The sequence below is a fragment of the Trachypithecus francoisi genome, unplaced genomic scaffold, assembly GCF_009764315.1.
Source record: "Trachypithecus francoisi isolate TF-2019V2 unplaced genomic scaffold, Tfra_2.0 Lachesis_group5, whole genome shotgun sequence".
NCBI lineage: Eukaryota > Metazoa > Chordata > Mammalia > Primates > Cercopithecidae > Trachypithecus > Trachypithecus francoisi.
The window spans coordinates 139,701,002-139,713,069 of NW_022681470.1; the positions used below are offsets into that span (position 1 = coordinate 139,701,002).

The following is a 12,068-nucleotide window of genomic DNA, read 5'->3' on the forward strand; positions in this document are numbered from 1 at the left end:
GGCACACAGAAACGCCCAGGAATGAGTGAAAATTGGAAAACTGGATAGAAGACTGGGCCGGATGCCGGAAGGCAGGCACAAACTGGGCCTTGCTGGTGCCCCCTGCCAGAGGGGACAGTGATCTACAGAAGCAGGAAAGACTGTGGAGTGTCCCCAGTCCCCCAGGGGAGAGAGGGCAGCACCTGAATTCTGGAGTCCTATCAAGGGAGAGACTGGCCGGGCTCAGTGGCTCACACCTGTCATTCCAGCACTTTGGGAGGCCGAGGCAGGAGGATTGCTTGAACGCAACAGTTCAAGACCAGCCTGGGCAACATAGCGAGACCCCCGCCTCTACAAAAAACGGCAAAAAATTAGCCAGGTGTGATGGCGTACCTGTAGTCCCAGCTACTCTGGAGGCTGAGGCAGGAGGTTGAGGCTCCCGTGAGCTACGATTGAGCCACTGCACTATGGCCTGGGTGACAGAGCGAGACCCTGTCTCAAAAAAGAAAAAAAAAAAAAAAAAGGGAGAGACCAATTTTGTCTTTGGGACAAGACATCGCACTTAGTAGGAATTTCATTATTTGTTGGGTGGACATACAGTAGGCACTTAATGCCTATTTGCAGCGTTGACAACTAGTAGGTACTTCCAAGGCTCTTTGTTGAGTAAATAAAGGTGACCTCGTGTTTTCTTCTAAGTCCAGGGTCCCAGGGGTGAGCCCAGAGGTAACCTGGAGTTGAAGACAGCTGTTTCAGGTTGAGGCCACCTGGCCGAGAGTACTGTGACGTCACTAGGCTGCGTGACGTTTCCCGCCAGCCGGTTCTCACGGGTGGGGGCTGGGAGGGGCAAAGCGAGAGGTGGGGGGGCGGACAAAGGGGCCCTCCGTGCAGCTCCTGTCGGCCCCAGCATGCGTCCAGGCCAGCCGGCAGGCCACATCTGGAATTCATTGCAGCCGCCGCCGGAAAGGGGAGGAGAGGAGGGCGGGGCGAGCGGGGGGCAGAGGCGGCGGCGGCTCACCCCGCCCCCCCACTGTCCCTCGTCCCAGTCCCGGGACGTAGCCGAGCCCGGCGGGCAACCCCAGCCCCAGCCGCGGCCGCCCTGGGGACGCAGAAGCCAAGGCCCCTCCGGCCAGGGCCGGGAGCCGGGCCGGCCTAGCCAGGTGAGCGCGCGTGAAGACAAGGAAACAGAAAGGGCGGGCCCTGGTCCCCTGAGGTCTCGGGATCCGAGCTAGGGGGCCTCGATCGGGGGGCTGGGGCGCGCACGCGCCGCCTGGGTTCCTGCGGCACGAAGCGGGTGGTCACCGTGCGCCCTCTCCAAGAGTCCGGGCAGCCCCCACTGCCTCGGCCGCGAACCCCCAGACTGTGCTCCCCGCCTTTCTCAGCGGCAGGAAGTTGGCGCCGGGGAGAAGGCGGAATCAGAGCGCTTTCGACTGGAGTCTTTGGGAGGCAGGACGCTGTGCCCGGGAACCAGGGTCTTGGGGAGTGTGTTTGGGGGAGGGGTGCAGCACCCCTCCTGGCTGACTCCTGCTGAGCGAGGGCAAAAGGATGTGCGCGCCGTGGAGCCTCCAAGCCAAGGGGCGGCACCCATGGGGAGGGCGATCGCACGTCGGGCTTTCTGCCTCGGTTTCCCCAAGTTTTTGCCTCCTCCGGTTCCCCCGCGGGGGCGTGGCTTTGTTTTGGAAGGAAAGAAAAAGTGACTGCGTGGCTCAAGCGCCTCCTCTTTCAACTCCGGCTCAGGGATGGGTCGTGGGTGAAGGCGCGCGTGGCGCGGACCCCGCGTGGCCCCTGGCCGGGCGGAGCATCGGAACTCGCCCCCTTCTCCGGCACGGGTTGACTCACCCGGGGATTTCCACCCCCTCTGTCTCTGTCCTTGTCAGATGCTCCGGGCGCCACGCGCTGAGCCCACGGTCCCCCGCGTGGGGCGACTCGGGCAGGCGCGGAACTCGCAGTGCAGCTGCTGCTACGATCTGGTCCCCCACCCCCAGTCTTCCCAGAATCTCGAGGCGGGACCCCTGGCGGGACCGAGAGGAGTCCTTCCAGTCCCGTTTGGAGAGGTTGGGGTGGTCTCGTAGCGGTGGGGGGGAGAGGAGGCGTGGCTCCAGCGCAAGCGAGTGTGGATACCGCGCATTCCTAGGCCAGATAAGGAAGCCGAGAGTGCGGGTCAGCGCGGGGGCGGGTCCTGCTGCCATGTCCATGGAGACACGCTGGGCTTTGCCTGGTTGATGGTGGGCGGTGGGGGCGCTGCCCGGGAACCAGAGGTGTCTCCAGGCTCCTTCGTTGTTGTTTGGGTCTGGGCTGAACTTAGGAGATTCCACCCTTGGGAACCCACTAGGGTCTCCTTTGTTCGTTGGTTCATTCATTCATTCATTCATTTGCCCATTCCACACGTTTTCTGAGTGTTTTCTTTGTGCCAGGCATCCCTGTAGGGGCTGATAGCTGACTTGCTCCCTGGCCTTACGCATTGACTGTCTAGGTGGAAGCCGGACAGAAAAGGAGAAATATCATGATAGTTTCCCATAGTGGCAAGCGCTGCGCAGATAATAAAACAAGATTCTGTGATTAGAAAAGGCTTGGAAACAGCTGCTATTGTAGACTGGAGGTCAGGGGAGTCCCCTCTGAGGAAGTGACCTTTAAATAGAAACCCGAAAGATGGGGAGACAGTCATTCGAAGATTTGGGGAAAGGCCAGACGCGGTGGCTCACACCTGTAATCCCAGCAGTTTCGGAGGCTTTGGCAGGTGAATCACCTGAAGTCAGAAGTTCCAGACCAGCCTGGCCAACATGGTGAAACCCCATCTCTACTAAAAATACAAAAATTAGCTGGGTGTGGTGATGGGTGCCTATAACCCCAGCTACTCAGGAGGCTGAGGCAGAAGGATCGCTTGAACTCAGGAGGCAGAGGTTGCGGTGAGCTGAGATCACACCACTGCACTCCAGCCTGGGCAACAGACTGAGTGTCTGTCTCCAAAAGAATTGAGGGAAAGTGTGCCCCAAAAAGAACAGCAGGGGCCGGGCGCAGTGGCTCAAGCCTGTAATCCCAGCACTTTGGGAGGCCGAGACGGGCGGATCACAAGGTCAGGAGATCGAGACCATCCTGGCAAACACAGTGAAACCCCGTCTCTACTAAAAATACAAAAAACTAGCTGGGCGAGGTGGCGGGCGCCTGTAGTCCCAGCTACTTGGGAGGCTGAGGCAGGAGAATGGCGGGAACCCGGGAGGTGGAGCTTGCAGTGAGCTGAGATCCCGCCACTGCACTCCAGCCTGGGCAACAGAGCAAGACTCCGCCTCAAAAAAAAAAGAACAGCAGGGGCAAAGGCTTGCAGGTAGGGGTGGGGGTAGCATGGAGGAGGCTTAGTATGGTTGGAGTGGAATGGCCCTGGGGGAGAGTGGGAGGTTTGTGGGCAAGGGCCATGCTACTTGGGCTATAGGGAGCCATGGGAGGATTTGGAGTTGGGGAGTGACATGGAGTTATGAGTTTAAAAGCTCCCCCTGGCTGCGTGGTAGAGAATGGCAGGGTAGAGGGTCCTGACAACCACAGGGAAACCAAAAAGTAGGGTGGCTACCATGGGCTCCATGGGTGACCAGGGGGAACTGCAACCACAGGGCCTGCCTCTCTGGAACTGGGAGTGGGTGGAGAGGAGCTTAGAAGCCATTGAGGCTTCCTCCATCCTTCCCCTCTCCTAATCTCCAGCCAAACAGTCGTCTGAGTCTGTCTCTCTTCCCTTCCTTCCAAACCCCATCACTTGTCCCTCCTGTTCTATTTCAGGCCTGGACATTCTATGTGAGCCCAGTGGCCTCTTTCTGAGCTTCTGAGAGGGAGTCAGGAAGGACTTGGTGAAGGTGACTAGGAGACAGGCTCTGTGTCCTTCTCAAAACCTGGTAACCTAACACAGGGAGGGGACACAGGCTAGGCCACAATCCACCTAGGGGGTGACTCTTCCGCCAGCTCCAACCTCAGTGCCCTGCTTCCTCTTTCTGGGAGGTGTCAACCACCTAAGTGCTCGCCTCAGTAAAGTCCTAGTGGTTAAGATGAAGCTTGGATAGAATGTGGGCCTCAGTTTCCCCTTCTCTAGGAGAGCTGCCTCTCCCTCTGTGAACGCCTTAACCTCCCCGGGCTGCAGAAGGTGAGAGTGCAGAGCCCCCAGTCTTCCTCTCAGGGAAGAAGAAAGACTGTAAAACAGGTCAGTCCCTGGGATGCAAGGGCTGAACACATTTCATTTCATTTTGTTTTGAGACAGAGTCTTGCTGTGTCACCCAGGCTGGAGTGCAATGGCTGTGATCTCGGCTAACTGCAACCTCTGCCTCCCGGGTTCAAGTGATTTTCCTGCTTCAGTCTCCCGAGCAGCTGGGATTATAGGCGCGCACCACCACGCCCGGCTAATTTATTTTTTGTGTGTTTTGAATAGAGTGGGGCGTTTCACCATGTTGGCCAGGCTGGTCTCGAACTCATGACCTCAGGTGATAGGCCTGCCTTGGCTTCCCAGAGTGCTGGGATTACAGGAATGAGCCATCACGCCCGGCCTGAATATATTTCTTATTTCTCCAGGAAGCCACAGTAAATCTCTTGGTGAGCAGCAGAGGGGGCGGCTGCACTGCACAGTGTTCTTCCCAGGCCTGGAAAGGGACCTTGATTCTCACTTATGAACCCCAGGAGGGGCCCAGCAGGCCAGGGCAGCCTGGGGGCGTCTGGTCGGGGTGACCCAGCAGTCAGGCTGCGGTTCAAACTCCCCCTAGGGACGTCCACATAGCGTTAACTCTATCCTTGGAAAGCCCGAGCTCCCGTGGCCTGTAAAGGATCCCATCAGTAGAGCACCCCCAACTGGACCAATCAGAGGCTGAAGATGGAAAGCGCGGGCCAATAGGCAAATCGCTCAGTGCCCTTGGATTGAAAATGAGCCAATCAGGGCGTGGACTGTTGCTGGCCCGTCAGCTGTGTGTGATCCCGCCGCAGCCTGGGCCCAAGCCTGCCTGGGACTGGCTGCAGCGTGCAGAGGGCATCAAGATGCCTGGGGCTCCGTCCAGCAAAGGAACAAGGGGCCTCTGTGTGGCTATCTGGGAGGGGCAGCAGTCCCCGGGGACGTGCACAAGCCCTTGTCTGTTCCCAAACTAGGACGGATGTCCCTCCGCCCTGGGGGAGCAGCTGCCTCTGTCCAGCCAGGGGTCAGGATGCCCCTTGGAGAGGGTGGCCAGGGACTGAGATGGCTGGGTGACTCCGGAAGCCTCCATCACTCCTGGGCTCAGGAGAACTGGCCTAACCAGACTTTTCTGGAACGGTGCACACAGGCTTTGCCAGACGTGTTTCTAGGGACCTGGGGAGGACTCCCCTTACTCTCCCCGCTTCCTCCCGTTTGGCTACGGGCTGGAACTTCCTCTCCCTTCATGAAAGGCATACACTGCACTGGCTCCTCTGACACCCCCCTAACCCTACCCCCAAGCTGGGGGAAGGCTATGGTGTCTGCCTCTCATCCTCTCTGCCCAAGAGCGCCTCTCCCCGCCCCTCCCCCCACGGCTCAGTTTTCCTTGGTGGGTGGCGGTTCTGCCCCCTCCCCCCACGGCTCAGTTTTCCTTGGTGGGTGGTGGGGGGGGGGATGGGAGGGGTTGGGGTGGAGGGATGGGAGGGGGTGGGGGGGTGACTCAGGCTTTCATGGAACAAATGCCTTACCCCCTCCCGGCGGGGCTGCACACCCCTCCACGACTCACATGACTTCAGCAAAGCTGCCCCATCCTCCCAGCCAGGACCTCCCAGATGGGGTCTCTCCCATCCTGACTCCCCCCACATCCCGCCTTCCTCACACCGGATGTGACTGCAGAGTGAGGACTCCACCCTGTTTGTTCCAGGGGCCTCACATCTGGATTTCATCCTGGCTGGGGAGGGGGTGCCAGCGCCCTGCCCATCCCCGCAGGACCTTCTGTCCCAGGGCAGAGCTAGATGGTGCTGATGAGAACAGGCTGTTGGCGATCTCCTCTGGTTGGCTTATATCCCTTCCCCTCCCAAAGGATTGGAGGAAAGAGGGGAGCTAATAACATTCGGCGGTATTTGTTGAGTGCTTACTATGAGCTAAACGTGCCTCATGCGTCATTTAAAAGGATTTTCCCATCACCCCCATGAAGTGGGCTTTCTTCTCTCCATTGCACAGATAAGGAGGTTCAGGCTGAGACAGCGTCTAGGAACTTGCCCAGTGTTTCAGAGGTGGAATGGGAGCAAACTCTGGATTGCCTCCAAGGTCTGTGTCCTTGAAGATGGTGTGACCTCTGGGATGTTTGAACCTCAGGGCCGCCCTGGTGTCTCCCCAAGACCTTATCTTGGGAACACCCGTGGCCTCAAGACTTAGACCCAGCCTGAAATCCAGCGTTAGTGCGTGGTAATGAATGAGCAGGGCATGGAGCTATCAGTGGTGAGATTCTCCCTGACCCAGGTCAGCATGAGGCCGCAGGCGCCTGTGTGTTCCAGAAAAGAGACAAAACCCCCAAGGCTCGCTCTCTGGGCAGGTGGACAAGGTTTCTGGAAGTCCACATTCTATTTTTCATGCTATTTGGGGGAGCTTCTGTCCCTTTGAAAACGTGTAGCTACTCAGGAGGCTGAAGTAGGAGGATCACTAGAGCCCAGGAGTTGAGTCGACTATGAGCTAGGATCATGCCACGGCACTCCAGCCTGGGTGGCAGAGCAAGACCCTATCTCTAGAAAATAATAATGAAAATTAAAATAGGCAAGATGTCATGGTTCATGCCTGTAATCTCATTGCTTTGAGAGGCCAAGGAGAATTGCTTGAGGCCAGAAGTTCAGGACCAGCCTGGACAACACAGTGAGACCCAATCTCTACAAAAAAAAAAAAAAAAAATTAGCCAGGCAGCCGGGCCCAGTGGCTCACAATGGTAATCCCAGCACTTTGAGAGGCCGAGGCAGGCGGATCCCGAGGTCAAAAATTCGAGACCAGCCTGGCCAACATGGTGAAACCCCGTTTCTATTAAAAATAAAAATTAAAAAAATTAGCTGTGTGTGGTGGTAGGTGCCTGTAATCCCAGCTACTCGGGAAGCTGAGGCAGGAGAATCACTTGACCCAGGAGGAGGAGGTTGCAGTGAGCCAAGTGCGCCACAGCACTCCAGCCTGGGCAACAGAGCGAGACTCTGTCTCAAAAAAAAAAAAAAATTAGCCAGGCATGGTGGCATGTGCTTGTAGCTGAAGCTGAGGTGGGAGGCTGAGGTGGGAGGATCACTTGAGCCCAGGAGTTCAAGGCTGCTGGGAGCTATGATTACGCCACTGCACTCCAGCCTGAATGACAGAGCAAGACCTTGTCTTTAAAATATAGATAAATAAAATAAATAAGAAAGAGTGTAGCCTAGGGCTTATAAGAGGCCGCAGAGCCAGTCTCTCTGGCCCTGCCGCTGGTTAAATTTGAGACTTTAGGAAAGTGAATTAACCTCTTTGGGTTTCCTATCTGTAAACGGGGATGATGATGATTCTGAATTCATGTGGCCCTTCCTCGAAGAGTGACAGAGCAAGAAATTGAATCTCAGCCCATCCGAGGCCAGAGCCCAGGTAGCAGCCATAGCTCTGACCTATTGTCTGTCTGTCTGTCTTCTCTGCAGTTCTGACAGCCCCATGGCCCCAGCAGGCCTCTGAGCCCCACCATGGGCAGCTTGTACTCGGAGTACCTGAACCCCAACAAGGTCCAGGAACACTATAATTATACCAAAGAGACGCTGGAAACGCAGGAGACGACCTCCCGCCAGGTGGCCTCGGCCTTCATCGTCATTCTCTGTTGCGCCATCGTGGTGGAAAACCTTCTGGTACTCATTGCGGTAGCTCGAAACAGCAAGTTCCACTCGGCAATGTACCTGTTTCTGGGTAACCTGGCTGCCTCCGATCTGCTGGCAGGCGTGGCCTTCGTAGCCAATACCTTGCTCTCCGGCTCTGTCACGCTGAGGCTGACGCCCGTGCAGTGGTTTGCCCGGGAGGGCTCTGCCTTCATCACGCTCTCTGCCTCTGTCTTCAGCCTCCTGGCCATCGCCATCGAGCGCCATGTGGCCATTGCCAAGGTCAAGCTGTATGGCAGCGACAAGAGCTGCCGCATGCTCCTGCTCATCGGGGCCTCGTGGCTCATCTCTCTGGTCCTCGGTGGCCTGCCCATCCTTGGCTGGAACTGCCTGGGCCATCTTGAGGCCTGCTCCACTGTCCTGCCTCTGTATGCGAAGCATTATGTGCTGTGCGTGGTGACCATCTTCTCCATCATCCTGTTGGCCATCGTGGCGCTGTACATACGCATCTACTGCGTGGTCCGCTCAAGCCACGCTGACGTGGCTGGCCCGCAGACCCTAGCCCTGCTCAAGACGGTCACCATCGTGCTAGGTGTCTTTATCGTCTGCTGGCTGCCCGCCTTCAGCATCCTCCTTCTGGACTATGCCTGTCCCGTCCACTCCTGCCCGATCCTCTACAAAGCCCACTACTTTTTCGCCTTCGCCACCCTGAATTCACTGCTCAACCCTGTCATCTATACGTGGCGCAGCCGGGACTTGCGTCGGGAGGTGCTTCGGCCGCTGCAGTGCTGGCGGCCGGGGGTGGGGGTGCAAGGACGGAGGCGGGACGGGACCCCGGGCCACCACCTCCTACCACTCCGCAGCTCCAGCTCCCTGGAGAGGGGCACGCACATGCCCACGTCGCCCACATTTCTGGAGGGCAACACGGTGGTCTGAGGTGGGGGTGGACCAACAACCAGGCCAAGGCAGAGGGGTTCATGGAGAGGCCACTGGGTGACCCCAGACAGAGACATGGGGCTGCCGAGCCAGATGCCCCCGCCCCACAGACCTGGGTGATGTTGCAAATATTTCACACCTGGAAAGACCAGATAAGGCACTGACTAGTCACATAGCAGTGTTGCAGTGGGGTCCTGAGGGCCAGTCTGGTGGCTGGTGTGACCCCTTTAGAACTGGATCCTGGGGAGTCCAGGGCAGGGGACCTGTGAAGAGCCAGGGTGAGGGCAGGCAGCATTTAAGGGGAGGTCAGGGGAGGAGCGCTTTACTACCTGGTACAAAGAATTTTTTTTTTTTTTTTTGAGACGGAGCCTTGCACTGTTTCCCAGGCTGGAATACAGTGGCACGATCTCAGCTCACTGCAAGCTCTGCCTCCTGGGTTCACGCCATTCTCCTGCCTCAGCCTCCCGAGTAGCTGGGACTACAGGTGCCCACCACCACACCTGGCTAATTTTTTGCACTTTTGGTAGAGACGGGGTTTCACCGTGTTAGCCAGGATGGTCTCGATCTCCTGACCTCGTGATCCACCTGCCTTGGCCTCCCAAAGTGCTGGGATTACAGGCGTGAGCCACCGTGTCCGGACTTTTTTTTTTTTTTTTTGAGGTGAAGTCTCGCTCTGTTGCCCAGGCTAGAGTGCAGTGGTGCAGTCTCAGCTCACCGCAACCTCCATCTCCGGGGTTCAAGCGATTCTCCTGCCTGAGCCTCCTGAATAGCTGGGATTACAGGTGCCTACCACCACACCCGGTTAATTTTTTTTGTGTGTGTGTTTTTAGTAGAGACGGGGTTTCACCATGTGGGCCAGGCTGGTCTCGAACTCCTGACCTCATGATCTACCCGCCTTGGCCTCCCGAAGTGTGGGATTACAGGTGTGAGCCACCGCACCTAGCGGTACAAATAATTTCTACATTTTCTTCCCTGGCCTCCAGTCCTGCACCGATTTCTCCTTTTCGAATGTATTCCTCCTGCCACCTTCTCTGGGCAACTTCGTGCCACTTCGGAACCACTGTCCCGAGAAGCTAGAGGCCTCCTCTCTGACCCTCCAGAGCCCAAATCCACAGCTTCCCCAAATTTTATCAGCTGCCACTTGATGACTTCTCTTCTCTCTGAGGCCCGGAAACCACGGCTGGAGGTGGGGAGGGGATGGCGACTGAGGTCCATTCCTCATTCTCAGACCTCATTGGTCAATTGCACTATTTGGGGCACAGAGGAATCACCAAAAGTGGGAAAAACCAGTGTGGGTGGCTGGGGAGGGCTTTGGGACTCTTGATGTGGGGTAGGGCACAACTGAGAAAATTCTGGGGGCGATGTTTGCACAGACACCCTCCTTTCAAAAACAGCCACCCCCAGGCTATTTTTGGGTCCACACCTGCAGCCCCAGCTAAAGTACCAGGTCTCCTGAGCAAGGCAGAGAGAAGCCTTGAGCCTGAACCCTGCTGTGTCTTCTTTCAAAATTTTTTTTTTTTTGACATGGTTTCAAGATTTTTGTTTTGTTTTGTTTTTGAGACAGAGTCTACTCTGTCACCCAGACTGGAGTGGCAGTGGTTCAATCTCCGTTTGCTGCCACCTCCACCTCCTGGGTTCAAGCACTTCTCCTGCTTTAGCCTCCTGAGTAGCTGGGACTACAGGCGCCTGCCACCACGCCTGGCTAATTTTTGTATTTTTAGTAGAGACAGGGTTTCACTATGTTGGCCAGGCTGGTTTCAAACTCCTGACCTCAAGTGATCTGCCCGCCTCGGCCTCCCAGAGTGCTGGGATTACAGGTATGAGCCACTGTGCCCGGCCTTCTTCTTTCAAGTTATATTGAATGGAGCATGGGGGTGGCAGTGGCTAGGGACATTTCTTGGGCACACTCTCCCCTAACCTGTCCCAGAAGGATTTCACAAAAACCTGTGGATAATGGAAGGGATGTTACGGTACAAACGTATATTTATGTGTGTGTGTGTGTGTGTGTGTGTGTGTGCGCGCGCGCGTGCGCATAGGCGTGATGTCTGTGACCCCCCTCTCCCCATTGTATTTCCCCAGAATGAATGCTGTCCTGTCTTCTCATGTCTGTGTTGAAGCTGCCAAAGTCGGGGAGCTCTGGGCCTGCCCAGACCCCTTTGGAATTGCTGGCCCATCCCCCCACTGGAGAGCTGGGGTGCAGCTCACCTTGGGGAAGGAAACCTCATGCCTCAGAGTAATTTCTTGTGAATGCGAAGCCTGGGGGAGCAGGTCTTTGGGGGGCAAGGAGCCAGTCAGGGGCTTGTTTCCTCTCATAGAGCTCCCCAGACGTGCCCCCGCAATGCCTGAAACCCAGACCTAGGCCAATAAACGGTTCAGTTTCTCTTTCTGGTGGTTGGTGTGTCTTTTTAGGGAGCACTTTCCCCCAGGAGCGCCCCATGGCTGGGCTGGATGAAACGGGAGGGGGGCTGCTGCCTGAGTTACTCATCCTTTGCCAACCTTCCCATTCTGTGCCCCTGACACCCTTAACCCGGCCTGAGCCAGGAGAAAACAGAGGTCAACCAGGATTTTTCTCAGGGGCAACTCTCCTGCCCCTCCCGGGGATTAACTAGGCCTGGGATCTCCCTGCTTTCCCTGAAAGAGACAGCCTGGTGGGTGGTGGGAGGCTCCTACATCCTTCCAATTGTATGTGCCTCCCGGGGAGCTGGAGAGATGGTTTGAGGAGGGTACAAAGAACCCAGATACCTACTCTTAGACTCGGTGTTCCCAAAAGTAATGGCTGATCTCCACCAAGCACTTTCCAGGCATAAAGACTTGACTGCTCAAGAGGTAGAAGTTACTATAAACTCTTATGGAAGTGTGAGTTCAGAGAGATCAAACTGCTCAGAGTCACACAGCACTAGTCGGGGTAGCACCTGTCTGGGTTTGAACCCAAGCAGACTGACTCCAGACCACAATGGATCCACCACTGGGCTAGAGAGAGGCCACTCAGCTGAGTGCAGTGGCTCACTCCTATAATTCCAGCACTTCGGGAGGCTGAGGTGGGTGGATCACTTGAGATCAGAGGTTGAGACCAGCCTGGCCAACATGGTGAAATCCCGGATCTGCAAAAAATACAAAAATCAGGCCGGGCGCGGTGGCTCAAGCCTGTAATCCCAGCACTTTGGGAGGCCGAGACGGGTGGATCATGAGGTCAGGAGTTCGAGACCATCCTGGCTAACATGGTGAAACCCGTCTCTACTAAAAAATACAAAAAGCTAGCCGGGCGAGGTGGCTGGCGCCTGTAGTCCCAGCTACTCGGGAGGCTGAGGCAGGAGAATGGCGTAAACCTGGGAGGCGGAGCTTGCAGTGAGCTGAGATCCGGCCACTGCACTCCAGTCCGGGTGACAGAGCGAGACTCCGTC

At 56.7% G+C, this 12,068-nt stretch overlaps 1 protein-coding gene across 2 annotated transcripts; it reads left to right on the forward strand.

The window, feature by feature from the left end:
* The first annotated feature begins 945 nt into the window (after positions 1–945).
* Positions 946–11,052, forward strand: S1PR2 (sphingosine-1-phosphate receptor 2). 2 transcript variants are annotated; one of them, XM_033200334.1, is made up of 4 exons: positions 946–1,136; positions 7,564–8,945; positions 9,651–9,853; positions 10,747–11,052. In XM_033200334.1, exon 2 carries the CDS (start codon positions 7,606–7,608, stop codon positions 8,665–8,667), a length of 1,062 nt encoding a protein of 353 aa, XP_033056225.1. In that variant the 5' UTR covers positions 946–1,136; positions 7,564–7,605; the 3' UTR covers positions 8,668–8,945; positions 9,651–9,853; positions 10,747–11,052. The 2 variants fall into 2 exon arrangements, with proteins under 2 accessions (XP_033056225.1, XP_033056224.1); XM_033200333.1 differs by having other exon boundaries at positions 9,651–11,051.
* Positions 11,053–12,068: the final 1,016 nt, after the last annotated feature.